A 19,241-nucleotide genomic window follows, 5' to 3' on the forward strand; every position below is an offset into this window, starting at 1 on the left:
ATGCTGAAAGTTGACATCAAGTTTCCTGGTTTATATAGTTTTCAGAATGTACTTTTCCTTGCTCTTTGAAAAAGGAAATCATTTGCTCATTTATGAATCTTTTGACTACTGCCTCATTCTGAAAAACTTTCTAAATTTAACGACAACTGCTCTACAATTACATACAGAAGTTCTTTCAGTCCTCAAGTATGTAATTTATTTTTGCCTAAAGACTGGGACTCATTTAAAGTAGGTAAGTTATCCCTTTGGACACTATCTGATTTTACCCAATTTTCAACTTACCCTTCCTGGTTGAAATCTTCCTTGCTCTCTCTCTCTCTCTTTTTTTTTTTTAATGTTTATTTTTGAGAGAGAGAGAGCGAGCAGTGGAGGGGCAGAGAGAGAGAGAGAATCTGAAGCAGACTCCACGGTGTCAGCTCAGAGCCTGATGTGGGGCTCAAACTCATAAACTGTGAGATCATGACCTGAGCCAAAATCAAGAGTCTGGTGCTTAACCAAATGAGCCACCCAGGTGCCCTGAAATCTTCCCACTTGATAAAAATGAAAGTGAACAGCTATTTTCCTCCCAAATCTCTCCACAAGCAGTAGGATTATCCTTTGTTCTTCTGACCCTGAATGCAGCCTTTTAAAAACTACTTCCTCATGTCAACTACACACCAAAAGAAAAAAGAAAAAAAAAAGGATCTCCATATCCTCTCAACCACATCTCCTTTAAAAACTGCAGGTTGTGGACTGTTAATTGCTAAATTCTACTGTCTATGGTTTGATCATGGTCCTGCTTTTCCCTTCATCCACAACTATGAATTCTGTGCTATCTTTTTTTCTGCCTCTTCCCCAAACTTCCTTTCAGTTCCACATTACGGTCAGTGCTTTCATGAAATAAGCACTTGCCAGGCAAGGCTGCAGAGAACACGGATTTCTGTAGTCGGACAGATGGGGTTCACAGCTCTTTCTCTCAACTATACAAGGAGGATTTCCACACTACCTTTGAGGTAGTACTACCTCTGAGTGTGCAGTACAGGGCCCGGCACACACCAGGTTCTCCATAAGTAATACCTGTTAATAATGCGCCAAAATAACAAAGTTCAGAACAGTTGCCCTCATTACTTACTGGACATTCTGAAATTAAAATCGCAGCAAAATAAAACCACAAGTTCAATTAAAAAAATCACCTTCTTAGCAGAATGAGACTGACAACCACCAAGTAGAAAGTGAAACCCGTGAATGCTTCTGCACACTATCCTTGGGCCTGTGCAGTAGTCTGCACCAGGAATGTCTCTATCAGATGGGACTTGCCCCAACTGTCTCTTACGTCCACTAACAAAAACAACAGAAACAAAGTGAAAATAAAATGGCCATCGTTCCCTCCAATAAACCTTTTAATTTATGTGTTACAACTCAGGAAGGTACACAAAAAGTAATTTAATGAAAAAGTTCAGCTCCAAGTGAATTTTCTGCCAGACTCTTAACATGTATCTAATGTAAAACAAAAAACTTCATAATATATGTACTCTTCCTAATAAGCAGCATAATTACTAAGATGTCACAGTAATTCATAACGAAATTTTTAATTTTCAGCCCTATTCATGAGGAAAGCATCCTGTTGCACCCGCATTTCTGAATCCACTGCTAAAAGAACTAATGGTAGAGAAAAGCTGAACTAAAACAGACTCTGTACACAGAAGTACGCCAAATTACTAGGACAGCAGAGACAGAGATGTCAAATTCTACAAAGACCACAACTATGAGAATAATCTCCAAAACGATGGTTTGACACAATTTTCCAATCTTCCCTCAACACGACAACTGTGAAATCTGGTTAGTGAATAGACATCAGAGGGACAAATACTCTAAATAAAATTTAACCCATCAGTATAAATCAATAAAGACACAGCTACATAAATTAACACATAATTTTAAAGAACAATTTTAAAGAACATATAAAAGAACAATGTTGGAAACATAGTAGGAATTCAATATATTTTAGCTGTTATTACCATAATTACTTTATTATCTTTATTAAAAGTAAAGAAATATGGGCAATGTTGAGTACTATCTCAGTGAAATGCAAAATACCTATTAGGCTTCAAGAATCACAGCTAAATTTTAAGTCATTCTGTTCCTAGTGTCAAATAAGATGCCTTATTTGAGATGGTAAGGGTAAAGAGAGGCAACAAATCTGAGTCTCTCAAGATAAATTACAGATTCCAAATATTACAATGTTCTTACTTATTTAGCTGGCTGGTTTTTCCTCAGGGGCTTTACAAACTGGTTTGTAAATGTGTATAAATACATGCAAACGTAGAAAGAGTGACATATTACTGTTTTACAAAACACTAAAGGCAAAGCACGCAGACACTTTCTTGATCGCTATGAAACCACAAGCTGCAATTCTAAGATGCTTCGATCTGTCACTACATTAACATATTCAGAGAGAAAACAGGGTGGCCATTTTTTCCCCTTACTGGGTTCCTAATAATAACATTTGAATTGTCCTTCATAATTCAGTAACGACGAGATTAATGGTGATGGTATTTACCACACTAATGAAACAACATAAAACACCGTGTAAGAAATTTCATAATGATTTGATCAAAAATGTGAAAAATATAGGTTTCTATTCACTTATAAGACTAACTGGCCTGAGACAAAAGTGTTCCAAGTATTATGTACTTAAAAAGAAGACCAAAGAGACAGTATTAAATACAGAGAGCACAAGAGGCCAATTTTCTGATGCCACTTCACCAGTGCCTTTCCCGTAAAGCTTTTAAAACATTTTTAAAAGAGAGTCACTACTTTATGGCAAATTAAATGACAAAAAGACTAAAGTCACTCGAATCAGATTTCTTGGAATATAAAAATAGAATGAAGGTGATTTACTTTGTATCTTAAAGCTACTTCATAATTGTAGCTGAAACTGAAATACACACACGCATATATACACACATAATCCCGAGTTACTTTAAGTATCAATTGATAAACAATATATAAAATAAATGATGACTCCTTATAAATATTAAAATACTGGAAAGAAATGGGTTGTTTACAAGTATTAAGCTATAATATAATGTATATTTGTTTAAAGCAATCAAAAAAAGCTCTTTAAACCATAATACAATGCTCCTATTACATTAAAACTTGTTTTAATGATCAAAATATTTTATTTCAATTCATTACTCTATTTCATAAATATTTAAATCTAGAAAGAAAGAAATTATGAATAGCATTATCCTCTTTGTTTTTAACTACTCATTTAATTGGTGCAAATTTTTATTTTCCTAATGACTACAGAAGAAACTTATTTCTGAGCACAAATCTGGTACACAAAGAGATCTTTGACTTAGAAATTAAAGATTCCTATAAGGCAAAACATTTCACATTTCTAGAAAAACCATTGCACCAGAAGGGCTAACACCCAAAAGTTAAATAAAGAAATAAAAATCAGAACAAAATAACTTTCTTTTTCAGACCACAAAATACCAGTGATGTTTCTTCAAATAATGTTCCTGAAACTGAACATTTTCCAAAATTCCAAATAAAGTTTATGAGTTGAAAATTTACTTAAAAACCAAGTACTCTGAGCTCTCATTTCATGCTTGCTAATATTTTTTAATAAAGTTCAATAAAAACGTTTCCTTAAAAATTAAACAGACTTTCACATTTTAAGAAATAAGAACTTCCACTCTTCATTTTGTGTAGTTATTTGGGTTCTACAGTATATAATGTATCTACTTTAAAGCAAAAATATTCCTTCTACAAAATAAACACATAGTCTTACTTTGCTTGATAGAATTTAGGACTGCTGAAATGAATTTATTTTTCAAAGCTCAGGAGTTTCTTAGGTAGGCTGTGGTTTAATTTATGCCTACATGTTCTAAAAAGGTCAAATGGGGTATACAAGTTGACAAAGTTAAAATGAATTTTCATATGTGCCTCACAAAAAGGAGGAACAAATGAAGAAAACAAATTATTTCCTTTGTGTGATTTGATCTTCACAGAAAGATATTCCTAAGCCCCCTTTCAGATAAGAAAAAGGGTTCGAGAAGTATGCCAGCAATACGAATGTCCAGCAGCGCTACAGAAATGGTAACCAAGGGACAGCTACCTGAGGTTGTCAGGTACGGCCCTTCACAATGAAAAACCCTCTCTTTCATGCCAAGAACATTTGGTGATGGGGTCAGGGAGGGGCTGAGAGCTTTTAAAGAAAACAGAGAATGAAGCAGATCTAAAAGGTAATGACTGAAACAGAAAAGTGAAGCTCAGAGAGCAATGTAGTCCCTAGAAAAGAAAAGCAGAAACTCTGGGCTTGGAGAATCCTAGGAACCATGATGAACTCGCGGTTTTGCAAAGCTCAGTTTAGGGTCTGGATCAAACCCTCCCCCCACCCCGCCCTTATTTTTCTAGGGACTCAGTGGAGTATTGGGACTGAGGACATGCCAGAGCTCACCCCTGGCCTGAGGGTGGGTGAGGGCAGAGCTCTCCTGAGAACTAACCCCAGAGGCTGCAATGGAGGAAAGGCTACGGCTGGAAAGGAATCATGAAGGCAATGTCTGAAGACACAGCAGTGCTCTAAGCCAAGGTTAACTTCACATACAACACGATGGAAAGTCTTTCCTGGTCCTCCCTTCCAGGATTCTAATTGGTGTACAGTTTTTATATCTCAAGATTTACTTGCAGTATAACAAAATAATGTACCCCGCACAACTCTGATCCTCTGAGCATGTAAGAAATTACCTGACAAAAGCAAAGATAAAAGTTAATTTGGGCATCATTTCGTGGAGGCTGTGTTGCCGGAGGGAACAGACTATCCCGTCCATCACAGACAGCATCTCATTAGAGGACCTGCAGATCGTCCCATTCAGAACAGCAGGCTCCGCACCCCCCATTCCAATCTCTCTCTAGCCTCTTTTTTATTTTATTTTCCTTCCGAGCATTCCCCCCAACCTGACATTACGTATTTCTTCACTGTTTGCCTCCCAGCACCAGAATGAAAGCTCCCAAGAGAGAAGGAACTCTAGTGACAGTTGTACTTTCTGCACACGGGGCAGTGCCTGGTACACAGCAAGTGAACAACAATTACCTGTTACGTGACTGTGTGAATGAATATGGAAGCCAGGCATTCAACTCGTCTCTAAGTTGTGGTGGCTGCCATATTTCGTAGAATCTGACGGTCCATTAATTGTAAGATACACCATTATATCACACATCACTAAAACAGAAAAAAATGCTGCCAGTTATAAACGCTAAGAGGCAGCTTGATTTCAGAAATGTTGAAATGTGAAAAAACTCTTAGAGAATTAGTAATATGTGATATATCCTGGAGTTGAGTCTGAGAGTTGGGCTTTATTTTCTTCATAGTATTTTTCACTCCTTGCAAATACATTTGTCAACCTTAGCAAGATGTGAGCTCACAAAGGCAGGGACTTTTATTTATCACCATAGCCTCAGCACCTAGAACAGTATTTGGCACATACGAGATGCTTAATAATATTTGATGAATGAATGTATGAACCAAAGTATGAATCCCTAAACTAACAGCTTAGCGGTCAGGGAAATGATTTTGAGGGCCATCTGTAAGACATGGGAAACAAGGAGGAAGCAGTATAAGGAGAATGGAGAAGGATTAGGGGTCAAAAACAATGATTTTCAAGAAAAATCTTAACCACGAACATTTTCTTGAGATGTATCTGTCATCACCCTCCTTTCCTTTCCCACCCTGAGTTTACTTATGAAACCTTCCTCCTGAAAGTCAAGGGATTTATATATTCTAACAAATACATATGAATTCAAAATTTAAATGTCCTTTCCTTTTAAAGAATAAATAAAAATAAATAAATAAATAAATAAAAAATATCCATTCAATGGGGTGCCTGGTGGCTCAGTCAGTTAAATCTGGCTTCGGCTCGGGTCATGATCTCGCGGTTCATGAGTTTGAGCCCTGCATCAGGCTCTGTGCTAACAGCTCAGAGCCTGGATCCTGCTTCAGATTCTGTGTCTCCCTCTCTCTCTGCCCCACCCGTTTGCACTCAGTCTCTCTCTGTCTCTCAAAAATGAATAAACATTAAAAAAAAATTTTTTAGAAAAAAAAATACATTCAAAAGAAGTCAGCTGTGTCTACTATACATAATAAAAAATAAAATTACTTCTACACTGAATACTTTATTTCTTTATTTTTAATCTTTATTTTTGAGAGAGAGAGAGAGAGAGAGTGAGAGTGCGAGCAGGGGAGGAACAGAGAAGGAGACAGAATCTGAAGCAGCTCCAGGCTCTAAACTGTGGCACAGAGCCCAACGCGGGGCTTGAACTCATGAATCGTGAGATCATGACCTGAGATGAAGTTGGATGCTTAACCAACTGAGCCACCCAGGCGCCCCTACCACTGAATACTTTACATGTTTCCAACTCTTCTCCTCTTATAGGCAAAACATAACTTACAACCTATAAAACAAAGTTATTGCTTACATTTGATAAGTAACAATCACCTGTGGTGGCCAGTTTCTTACCTGTTGTTTATTGCCTTTTCTTGTTAACATGACAAAGGGCATAGTGTCTGCAGACTCCGCCTCTCCCTCCCCACCACCGAGAGGTGGCCCTTTCCTCAGCTGGCTTTTGAGATGCAAAGGAATAGCAACATCAAGTTGGTGCACTTTAACAGATTCGCCACTTCGTTGCTTAAAGATAGAAATGAAAAAATATAAATACTCTAACGTACACAGGGATATATGTAAACATAAACTGAACAATTCATTCAGTGCCATTATTTCTTAAAACACAATGATCATTAGAGCCAAAGTAACCTGACAGGCAGCTGAGACAGAGGCGCCCCCTCCTCTTACGTATGGCTGGGAAGACCTGTGCAAGTCCCCAGTGACTAGCTCTGTTTACCGGTGCGGCTCAAACACACAATGCTGTAGGTTCTCCTGACTCCGCATGCCCCTGAAGTGCATACCCGCACCACATATCTTCCTTCATACTTCTCATGTGTCACAAGTGTCTGCTTCTCTGTGACAATCCTCCACCAGACTGGCGGGGTTCTGCACTGAATACCCTTTCCCTGGTGTTTTAAATACCCTAGCGGTGTTTTAAATACTGCAGGTGCTCAACTAATATTCAGGAATGAATGTTCAGATTAACTTTGTTTGTTAATAACAAGTTTTCAAGATTGACACTGGATTTATTAATCAATTATTTAAACAAACCTTCAGTGAAGACTTGTGCGTTGGGCTTATTACTTATTACTTGAGATACTAATACTAAAAAGACAGTCTCTATCCTCAAAGAGCTCAAAAACTGTTAATTAGAATAGAGAAATAAATTCATTACAATTCATCCAAGTCATGTATAACCTGTTTTGGGGTGAAGTGACTATATAGGCCTGGCTAGGAGTGGGTGGATGCTGAAACTTCACAAAAGACTAAACAAAACTGGGACGTCTGAGAATGTCTTTAAGGCTTCATAAGACTTCTTGTAAGCAGATGGCAGCAGAGCAGTCTGGGGGATACAGAGGGAGTTTAGGAAGGGGAGGACAGGTCCAAAAGCAAGGACATGAAACAGCATGGTGCATTTTGGAAACCGCACATAATTTTCTGTATTTGCTGAATGGAGCACAAATGAGGAAAGAGCTGAATGTAATTCTTCAAATCTAAGCAGGTAATGCTAACAGGCCACGAAGGTTTTGAAAATGCTTTACCACAATTTAAATGGCCTTTGATATAGGCTCCATATTTGCAAGAGACCTAAATCAAATAAAATGGTAATAAAGGGGCAAGGTCTTATTGTTTATAAGTTCCAATTTGTAGAATTTGCTTGAAGCTCTCCCAGATTCATAAGATTTACAAAGACTTTTTAACTTAAAATTTCAAAGGATCATGTTAGATCAATCTTTATTTGTAAATTAACTTTTTTTCTAATTATAAAACGAACATATTCTCTTTGTAAATTATTTAAATACAAAAATGCATCAGCCAGTGTCACCATACCAACCCCTCCCTCACCACGCTCCAAGGAACAACAACCAGTATCAATGGGGCGTGTTCTCCACATTTTTCTTGAAAATGCTAGTAACACACATGTACACACAAGCTCCATCTATGCATACTGTTCTTCACTATATACATGTTTTTCTTCTTTTTGATTCTATATAATGGGCATCTTTGTGTTGAGTATATACAGAGCTAATTATATGGATATTCTCTTATTTATATAATTGGTTCTCTACTAAACCTATTTCCCCATTACAGTATGACATCTTTATATATTTAACTTCATATACTCGGGTGAAAATTAGTTAAGGGTGGACTTTTAGATCAAAAGCCATGCCTATTTGCTAGGTTTACTAAGTTTCTCTCTAAAAAAGATGGACTGATTTACATATTCCAAATACAGATATTTACCCATACTTAACCACAATGGGTAGAATCACTTTTCGCATCTTAGTATCTGATGATCTGATAAAAAGGTTCTTCTTAATCTGCTTATCTTTTGATTATCAGTGAGCTTTAACATGACTTTATTTATTGTTTCAATCAACAACAAAAAAAACCCTGGGTCATTCATTTGTCCTCACCGGTGTGTAGGACCTGGTGATATAATACAGCAGTTACCCTACATTATACAGTCTGTTTCTGGTCTGGCATTTCTCGTGGCATTCTGGGCTAGAAAGCAATAGGGCAAGATGGCTGAAAACAGACTACGCCACTACTACTCTTGTGGCCTTACTGTGGCTTTAACTGAAACGTAGCAATACTAATAGTGTCTGACAGCACTATATGAAGAAGGTGAAGTCTTAATGCAATAATCAACAGTCTTCACAATTATTAAGATTTCTGATAAGTTTGCAGTTAATTCCGGTGTGGATATAAAATAGAAATCCAGCTTTATTTTTACTGACAATCCATTGAATAATACATTTTCCCTCAACTGGCTTGCAGTGTTGTCTTTACCATATTATTAAATTGTCATGTTTTAGGTCGATTTTGGACTTTCCTATTTCATTAATCCATTTATTCTTGTGCCAATCTATTATTGTGTGTTTAAAATGTTTTATTGTCTTACTGAGTATCTTACCCGCCAGCTTCCAGAAGTTCCCTAGCTATTTTGTTTATTCATAATTATTCTGTATCAACTGGGAAGATGGAGCTTTTTATAAAATCCAGTGTATTAATGTCAAGAATACATTAAACAAAATTTCTTTAAACATCAAATAACCAATATTCCTCTAAATATTTATAGACAAGTCATTCAAATTTTAAATCAAGCTTAATAATTTAGTGTATTAAATTTCCCCAAATATTGATCTTTGGCCAAGTTTGAATTGTAAACAAACTGTAAGTAAAAGGTCTTAGCAACAGAGATAGGACTTCAGAGAAAAAAGGCAGACTGGTACAATGAAATTACTGTTCGAAGTCTTACATTAACTACATTTTCCCCCCCAGTGTATCCCAAAGAAATGTGCACATCAGGGAAAGTATAAGAAGTACTGGCAGACGCAAACTGTACTGTTGCTGCAGAGGCAAATGTTAAGCTGTAGAGACCCCTGTAACCACCACAACTGAATGTGCTGCAGTATCCTGTAGGGAGAGGACCCTCTGGAATAGGAGAACCGCTCGTACCTGAAGGTTTTCCAGCATCATTTTATCCAGAGCTTGAATGAAGTCCTCATCTTCCACACAAGGTACATGCTTAAGTCCACCTCCCTTAATCATTACCTCCTTATTAAAACAAAACAAGAAATCAGACCACAAGTTGTAACCAGAGTTTTGGATGGCAGAGTCTTTTGTATGGATAACTTGCTCAACATAACTCAAGGAACAAGTGAGTAAAATGTGTAACACTACATGTTTAAAAAAACCTGTTAATACAGTAAGGTACTTAGATAGGAAAACAAATTGAAATGAATTTCCAAAAGAATATTTTTCAATAATCACAAGAAACACAACTTCAGTGGCTAAAACTGAAATACTAATGAAAATATTGTGTGACCTCAAAAGCAAATTTTCAGCCATACATACAGTATTTTCTTCATCTGTTTCATTCTCTTTATTTGAATCTGTAAGGTAATCGGTATTCTCTTCCTCTTCTTCCTCGCCCTCATCATCATCATTATCAGAACCCTCCTGAAATTATATAACATTAGAAGATTAAAACATTTTGAAAAGGGTTACTATATTTTACATTACTTAAAAAGATTTAAAAATTTCTGTATAATTGTTCATTATTCTCAAGTTCCAGCCTTTTATGTGGTTTGCCTACAATTTAGGGCAAAGTCAGCTGGCAACATTAGCTGAAAACTAATGCACACCAGTAGCCGAAAACCCATTTCACTATCTTCCACCGATCTAATAATACAAAGATCCTTTGTAGAAACTCTTTTCCTTGAATTCCAAAAGGAATGAGCTTCCTGAACCTTTTGTGTTATTTCTCCTCCCTGGCTGTTTTGAGACTGGGTTTCTCATAGATAGTAGTTCTTTAATACTCAACTAAACTCTGGAATGAACGTCAGTAAATAGTTCAAATTTAGCCTGGTTAGCAGTGGAAAGCAAGGACAGTCGGTTTATAAAGCACTACACTGTACAGAGCACAACAGCCTATAAGGTGTTCTCACATACTTCATTTTGTTTGCTTTATCCAGTTCTAAGAAGGCAGGGTAAGACCTCATGCCCCCGTTGTTATACATGAACAAACTAAGGCTCGGATAAGTTAAGTGACTTGCCCAAGGACACACTGCCTATTTAAGCAGGAGCTAGACATTCTGCTCCCCCTCACCACTTCTCCCCATCCTCTCTTGTCAATACCCCCACCTCCTCTTCGATCAGCCAGATTTCCTTTCAAACAGAAGACTGAACAGAACCCCAAAGGATATTTCAAAAGGGCAGACACATACAAAAGCACACAGTTGTGCCCCATCTGTGCAGCCTTTCACTTCCAACAACACAACTCACTCTCACTTGGTTCTGTAAGTGTAAAAAAAGACTACACTAAATCCAGCATCTTCTCATTGTGCCAAGACAATGAATGTGAATGAGAAATAACATAACAATTTTAAAAATCCAAATAGTGTATTATAATTTACTATACTGGTATCTGGAAACTTATAGAGTTTCTAAAGTGGAAATACTCTGGGAATGTACAGAAATGCGTTTACTTTTTTTCAAATGCATTAACTTTTTTTTTTTTAATGTAAGTCTGTAATTCACAACCAAATTTGCAATAGAGATGCTCTTAAATTTGCCCTTGGAAAAAAATTAATCAGTTCTTAACACTTAAATTAAAATGCATTGGGGCACCTGGGTGGCTCAGTCAGTTGAGCATCCGACTCCTGATTTTGGCTCAGGTGATGATCTCACGGTTTGTGGGACTGAGCCCCAAGTGGGGCTCTGCGCTGACAGCATGGAGCCTGCTTGGGATTCTGTCTCTCCCTCTCTCTCTGCCCCTCCCCTGCCTGTGCTCTTTCAAAATTAAAAAAATAAAATAAAATGCATTAACTTTTTCTCCTTACCCTTTATTTTTTATAACTCAGGCAAACACAATGGATTAATTAACTTCTGAAACTGAAAGGCTGGACAAGAATCCCATTGTCCTAATCCCTATTATACACTGACATAATAACCTGTGGGATCTGGAAGTGAACGGACTGCAAAATCCAAGCTGGCTAAGGAGAGCAGGAGGGGTCAGCACAGCACCAGTCACACCGTCTGAGTTCAAATATTGGCTCACCACTTACTACTCTGAGATCTTGGGCAAATTCACCTATTTGTCCCTTATTTTCTCACCTACCTCACAGGGTGGTATGAGAAATGGTAATGTAAATACAGTGTTTAAAAAAGTGACTATGAACAATGAATGCTCGATAAATATTATTGCTATTATAATGATAAATCTTGTATTTAACCTGCTAAATTGTATAAATGCTAAAGAAAATTCAAATTTTAGAACATTTACTTAATCTTGAAAGTCATTTTTAATTTATGTAGCTGATATTAAGGAGGAAATATTCTGGTTGTTAGCTGCTGGGGAGAACTTCAAAATGCCACACGGAGCTTGAAGGAGTGAGGACCAAGATGAAAACAAAGAGCACAATTTGTCTGAAGAGTGAACTCCAGCCCTTTTCTTTCTCAGCTGAAACAAGCGGTTGCAGAATTTCTTATTCACTGCTATTAAATCAATCCGCTTTCTCTCTTTAACAATGTTCTCCCTATGCTCAGAGAGCAACCATGGGAGAGGGTGGTCTTGAGTGGGAGGAGAAGCAAACTATGCAACTTCACTTATTAAACCACATCTCTCTCACTTTTGCTCCCAGACAAGGCTCATGCAATGCCGACCGAACACTGTGTTTTTTTCCACTTAGCAAACACACTGTACCATGTATGATATTCAACTGCAATTGGAAAAGTAAGTAATGGTTAAAAATCATACAACTTTCAGCCTGGGTGGCTCAGCTGGTTGAGCATCAGACTCTTGATTTAGGCTCAGGTCATGATCTCACGGTTTATAAGATCCAGCCCCATGTCTGGCTGCCACTGACAGTGTGGTGCCTGCTTGGGATTCTCTCTCTCCCTTTCTCTCTGCCCCTCCCCTGTTCAAACTCTCTCTCTCTCAAAATAAATACACATTTTTTTTTAAAGATACAATTTTCAAAATTATAAAGTTCACTTTTTAAAAGGAGGAAATGTATTTAGTGAAGAAAATGTAATACATCCCAATTCTTCAAATGAGGAATTTATAGGAAAGCAAGTCACTTTTTTTTTTTTTTTAATATTTATTTATTTCTGAGAGACAGAGAGAGACAGAGCATGAGTTGGGGAGGGACAGAGAGAGAGGGAGACACAGAATCTGAAGCAGGCTCCAGGCTCCAAGCTGTCAGCACAGAGCTCGACGCGGGGCTCGAACTCACAGACCACAAGATCGTGACCTGAGCTGAGTTGGCCACCCGACCAACTGAGCCCCCCAGGGGCCCCGCAAGTCACTCTTTGAAGTCACATTTACTAAGGCTGTTTAATTTATTAGATTCTGTTTATCTAACTGGTGTAGTGGCAAAATCCAAAGGCAGCCATAAGATTGGTCTGATACACTCATTTCCTTTTATTATTATAAAATACTTAATAATCCAATTTAAATTATATGGTTGAATGTTTCTACAACAACCTCATTTTTTAAAAGAACAATGTAATGTCTACCTATTATATGGAAACCAATTACAGAAACATTCCAGTTCTAAATTTTTATCATTTATATCTACTTTCTCAGGAAACTTTCAGAGTTCGCAGGTTGGAAGGAGATCTTATTTTATGCATTCAAGGAAATCTTGGCTCAAATAATCAAGATACTCTTGTACAAATGTACCTATTTGCTATAAATAAAAGTCATCACCTCTTCTTCTGGGTCATTTACTTCACTTTCATTTCCAGATTGTTCTTCTGTTTCAGCTCCTCCTTCTTCTTCTTCTTCATCCTCTTCAAGATTTTCTCCTTCCGTCATAGACTCTTTTGAATCTTTATCATTTACTAGGCCTTGAAATGAGGAGAAAGTGAAGAAGTATATAAAAAAGGATAAATTTTCAATATTATACCACTTAATTTAGAAGTATGTATTAAAGTAACTCAAAAGCCATTTTCTCAGAATAGTAAAACAAGAATACAATTTAAAATTATTTTGAGAAACATTTTACAAACTAAAGAGACCTTCATTTCAACAAAAAAAATCAATGATACATTATATATATGAACATATATGTATATATATAAATACATATATAATATGTACATACACACACACACACACACACACACACACACACACAAATATATGTGTACTTTTTTTCCAGCTTCTGTTTATCTCCATCTCAGATGAACATGTCAAAAAGTACTAGCACATAAAATGCCGCCTCAACCATGTAAGAGAAATCACATTTGGCTATCAATTTGAATGTCTGCAAATTAAGACTAAAGGAAGGAGCCAAAGCGTGTCACCAAAGTGCTTAATTTTTTTTCCTCAGTAACAGCATTCTCCTCCTAAGGGAACCCCCAGGCTTGAATTTGCTCCCACCTCCTATTTTCAGTCACATCTCACTGCCTAGTCAATTCTTAGTTAACATTGGAATTCCAAACGACTCTCTCTAATTTCAAGATGCCTCATCTGATCTGACTTTCCCCTTGTCTCTCTCTAGCCTTCTCCTATAGCTGGGCCTCTTCTGTCACAAAGCATACTGTCTTGCAATCTTGTTCATCAGATACTCTTCTCAAAGCAGAGTATCCTTCACTATGTACTTTCAAGTCCTATACATTCTCTAAGTTCAGTCTAAATTTTACTTCCTGAATACACATAATGAGTACCTGAATCTATTACTCTTCCTCCTATCTGCTCCTAAAGCTCTTGGAGAATTTCTCATGGCACTTTTCATCTAAGGATACACCATGTAGTATTTTTTCTAAGATTTCATAAAACATGACATCAGATTATAAGACCCTTCACTACAAAGACCTTGTTTTATACATTCAAAACCTATCAGAGGCCATATATTGATAAACACACAGGTGTTTAATAAATACTTTATTCAGACTCTTAGATGATTAGGGCAAAAAGAAACTTTAGCAACCATGAAATGATTTAACTCTTTCATTTTATGAGGAATGTTGAAGTTCAGAGAGTTTCAATAATTAACTAACCAATAAAAGTAAAAAAAATTATTCCAGTGTCTTAAGTCTAAGAAGTTAACTGAACTGACAAAAATATGAGTGTACAGAGTGATTAAAGTCGGTACACTCAAGTTTGGAAATAAAATTTAAGAAAAGATGGATAATGCTCAGAGAGAAAGGAAAATTAATGCTGAGAAAAGAAGCTGGTGTCTCAGAATGAGAATCCATTAACTTAAATATTTATTTTCTTGGGGCGCCTGGGTGGCGCAGTCGGTTAAGCGTCCGACTTCAGCCAGGTCACGATCTCGCGGTCCGTGAGTTCGAGCCCCGCGTCAGGCTCTGGGCTGATGGCTCAGAGCCTGGAGCCTGTTTCCGATTCTGTGTCTCCCTCTCTCTCTGCCCCTCCCCCCGTTCATGCTCTGTCTCTCTCTGTCCCAAAAAAATAAATAAACGTTGAAAAAAATATATATATATATATTTATTTTCTCATCACTTACTAGATTTCAGAGACACAAATTTAGATTTTACATATATAAATTTTATTTATTTGCTTATTCATTTATACAGACTTTAAGAAACAATATTTGTTCTCTAAGTTATCAAAGAGAGGGGCGTCTGGGTGGCTTGGTCAGTTAAGCATCCAACTCTTGGTTTCTGCTTGGGTCATGATCTCGGGGTTTTGTGGTTGCGAGCCCTGCACTGGGCTACGCGCTGGCGGCGCAGGGCCTGCTTAGGATTCTCTCTCCCTCTCTCTCTGCCCCTCCCCTACTCGCACTCTGTCTCTTTCAAACAGACAAACAAAAAAATTAAGTTATCAAAGGCAAAAAATTTAAAGTCACGACTGTCTAAATCTATTCTTTCAAGGTTTATTTTTGAGAGAGCGAGCGGAGGGGGAGTAGAGAGAGCGGGACAGAGGATCCGAAGCAGGCTCCACACTGACAGCGGTGAGTCCAATGCACAGCTGAAACTCAGAAACCGTGAGATCATGACCTGAGCTGGAGTGGGACACTCAACCGACTGAGCCACCTGGGCACCCCACGACTGTCTAAATCTAAACATTCTCAGTAAAAATATCACGTACTGATAAATTCACATGGCACGGGCTATTTTTACGCTTTTGTTACAGCCATTTAAAACATGCAGGTTGGGAAGAACTATAACTTGTAAGTCACTTTGTTTTGATAGTCATACTCCTAATTTCTAAGAAAAATACATACTATTTTTAACACATTTGCATTTGCATTGCAAGTCAGTTTCAAAAGCAATTTATAAATACATTTTGCATTTACTAAATGGTATATATGAACTATCCTACTGCTGACCCTGAGGACACTGTCAATCTAAAATAAACAATGAAATAAAAGTGTATACCCACAGGACATAGGGATAAAAATACAAAAGACAAACAATAAAACGCTGCTTGGTGCCTCAGTTTTCCTGCTCATAACCGAGATAGTAGTAACTGTAATACTTCCTTTTAGACTGCTTTAGTTTATATTTCTCTGCTTACTAGACATGTTGAGCATTTCTTCCCATACTCAACATGTCAGAGAGAGCACAGTCTTTGATTTCTGGCATCAGGCAGCACTCAGTAAGAACACTTACTCTCCCCGCCTTCCCTTATCATGTTCATTTATTTTTTGGGATATTCTAATTTATTACCAATTTGCCTGTGCCCTTTATGTAAGCGAAACAAACCTGACATGCAAACTGTCCTCATTTTAATTTCAGTTATTTTTGTATGGTATAAAAGCTTTAAGCGCCTAGATCTGTGGCCATGTGTGTGCTTTCTTCAATTGTTTTAGAATTTGGGAAAATTAACACCTCCAAATATTTGATAATCATATATCTTTTTAAACTTTTTAAAAATAAATACTTAGCTCCTTAATCCATCTGGAGTTTGAGGATATCAGATGTGGCTCTATATCAGTTTTCCTCCTATATGCCAACCTGTTGCCCTTATGCTATTTTTTAAGATTCCTAGTTTATTATACACTAAATAAGTTTATATTTAATTGGGGATGCTTCTAGGCCTTTTATTCTATTCTACTGAATTTGTTTCTCATTTATGAAATACACTGTTGGCTTTATAATTTACTCATGAGTCTTCTTTTTTTTTCACTTCTGTTTCCCTCATTTCTGTTCCTTATATTATTATACAGTCTACAACTTCCATGCCTGATTAAATTATATTGCCTATTACCACTTTGTTTTTTGTTCTTAAACTGGAAGAGAATGTCTGAGCCAATAATTCTATGTCTTTCTTGAGAAAACCAAGATGCACACAAAAATCACACAGAAATGTTATTTATACTAATGTAAAACTGGAAACAGCCTAAGTATCAAACAACAAGATTAAATACATTATGGCACATTCATACAAAGGAATATAACCAATTTAAAAAAAATTAAGACTTAGAAAAATATTTCATGTCAGGAAGAAATTTCCTAAGTATTAGGTAGAAAAAAATCCGGTAATATAACTACAAACATGAAAAAATTGCAAAAGAATAGAACACGTACCAAAAAATGTTAACACATGATTGTTCTTATGTATGAAATATGTGATTTTTGTTTTCTCGGTATTTTTCAGGATTTCTGCCATGAATAAGTACTACTTCTAATAATATTAAAAACGACTTAAAAATCTTAGGGAATTTTGTAGTGCTTTCTCATTAACTATTAGGTTTACATCGGGTTGTTATAAAGTTAAAATAATAAAGAATTTACAAAGTGCTTGAAAACAAAAAAAAAACTATCAAGGATACTGTATTATCAATAGGAAATATAGATTTAATACAATATATATTATATATATAATATAATCTATAATATAATATAGATTCATTCATGTACATCTTCTTCCTGATATTTAGACTCTAAAGCAAGAGAAAAATGGGACTTGGGAGCATATTGATTCCAGTTGCCATCATCTTTAGAATTTCATTCACAAATGGTGGCCGGTGGCCTATTTTTTCCTTGCCATATTCTAAACAGGAACAGACCCCTCAAAAGAAGCTTGCGATCCTTTCATTTAACCCTTTGCTCTACAAAGGATAATGCATACCACACTCTTTGCTGCTATCAAACTGGGTGTCAAACTAGTGCTATCTCACGCCCACTACACAGAGAGAACCATTCATGAAAGTTTTTGGGAAACAAGACTAAGACTTAACTATATTAAAGCATGTTAAGTAAATGAAATAAATAAGTAGATAAATAAGTACTTTGCTTGAAATGACCATTTTATACAATTGGAAATCTGAAAAGGAAAAAAAAAGTGCTGACTTGGGACAAAGTTCAAAGAACAAAAGAATCACATATGTCCTTGTGGGTGGAGTGGTAGAAAAGTCAATAGTTACACAATCGGTAGCACCTTTAAAAATACTGCTCAGTTAGATAACAGTAATCATATTCTCCAAAGGAAGACGGATCTTTGGAGAAAGAAATTCTATTAAAATGCTGGATATAATAAGAAAAAGTTTTAAAGGAAAAAAAAATCACAAATGCCTTTGCCATGAAAAGTAGTTTTTCATATATGCAACATAGTAAATTTATGCAATTAGTGTAACTGGTGAAGCTTAAGGATCGTTCGGCAACAGACATATGGGTGCTGAGTGCTAGGAGGAAATAAAACACTAGCTTAACAGCCTAAAAGCATGTCACTTTGATATGACTACACTAAAACATACTAACATGCTAAGAACTATTAGCAAACAAACAAGACTTGAAAAACTACACCTCATTCCAGTTATTTCCACTGACAAAGTTAGTCAGCTCATTTAGTCCCTTGTGGGAACTGTTCAAGAGCTAACTCTTATTCCAGAATAGTTGCAGAGGGATGTGGAGAAAGTAAATAGACCAAGTCTCCTGTAACACGTTATTTCTCACATTTTCTCTAGTCCTTAGAAAAAGAGACAACTCTCCCAGGGAATTAGGTCTGAAATTCCACAAGGTAGTTCCAAACTTCTAACAGATACTCCTCCCTACAGTGTCATGCCCAGGTTGTCTTAGGAAATAATACTTGTTGAAAATACATACATACTGTATATATAAGAGATGCTTTAATCAAAAGTACTTTGTATTAGCAACCAAAAGTCCTAAAATTAAGAAAGGCTAACAGGATTGTGTTTTTTTCCATCCCTACTTACATGACCGCTTTCCTCCAATTTGGGATTATTCAGTGAAATCAAATATGCCACCCAGGTCTCACCTAACACTATTAAGTAACACTCAACACTGAAAATAGGAAGTATACAAAAGCAAACTCTGATAATATGAAGCAAATTCTAAAAACAATCTGCCAAATATCATCTTCATTTTCTTTAATTAGTTGCTTACCTAGTTTTATTAAGAATTCTCGTTCCAAGTCGTGTACCTGCCTGATGGATTCTTCCAGAGAATTACAGAGTTTGATCTTTGGTCTTAGCAGTTCTAGTGTATCACTGATCATATAATCTATGTCAATAGGAAATGGATGGTCTTTCGTCCAAACCTCCAAACTTTTCTTCCACCAAACATAACGCTGATAACAAATGAAAAATAAATTTAGCAGTAAGAAATTGTTAACCAAAATACTTTCAAATAATAATCTGTATTGTGATGTTA

General features: G+C 36.5%; 1 protein-coding gene across 3 annotated transcripts in view; it reads right to left on the reverse strand.

Moving 5' to 3' along the window:
* UPF2 (UPF2 regulator of nonsense mediated mRNA decay) overlaps window positions 1–19,241 on the reverse strand; it is a 110,565-nt gene that overhangs the window by 11,995 nt on the left and 79,329 nt on the right. For all 3 annotated transcript variants that reach the window (XM_045466910.1, XM_045466908.1, XM_045466909.1), the window contains exons 15-19: window positions 18,975–19,158; window positions 13,369–13,508; window positions 10,011–10,115; window positions 9,612–9,710; window positions 6,504–6,671 (exon numbers count right to left, since the gene is read on the reverse strand). In XM_045466910.1, the coding sequence (XP_045322866.1) occupies window positions 6,504–6,671; window positions 9,612–9,710; window positions 10,011–10,115; window positions 13,369–13,508; window positions 18,975–19,158 (696 nt within the window). The remainder of the gene's footprint in view (window positions 1–6,503; window positions 6,672–9,611; window positions 9,711–10,010; window positions 10,116–13,368; window positions 13,509–18,974; window positions 19,159–19,241) is intronic.

This window comes from Leopardus geoffroyi, chromosome B4 (genome assembly GCF_018350155.1).
Source record: "Leopardus geoffroyi isolate Oge1 chromosome B4, O.geoffroyi_Oge1_pat1.0, whole genome shotgun sequence".
Lineage (NCBI taxonomy): Eukaryota > Metazoa > Chordata > Mammalia > Carnivora > Felidae > Leopardus > Leopardus geoffroyi.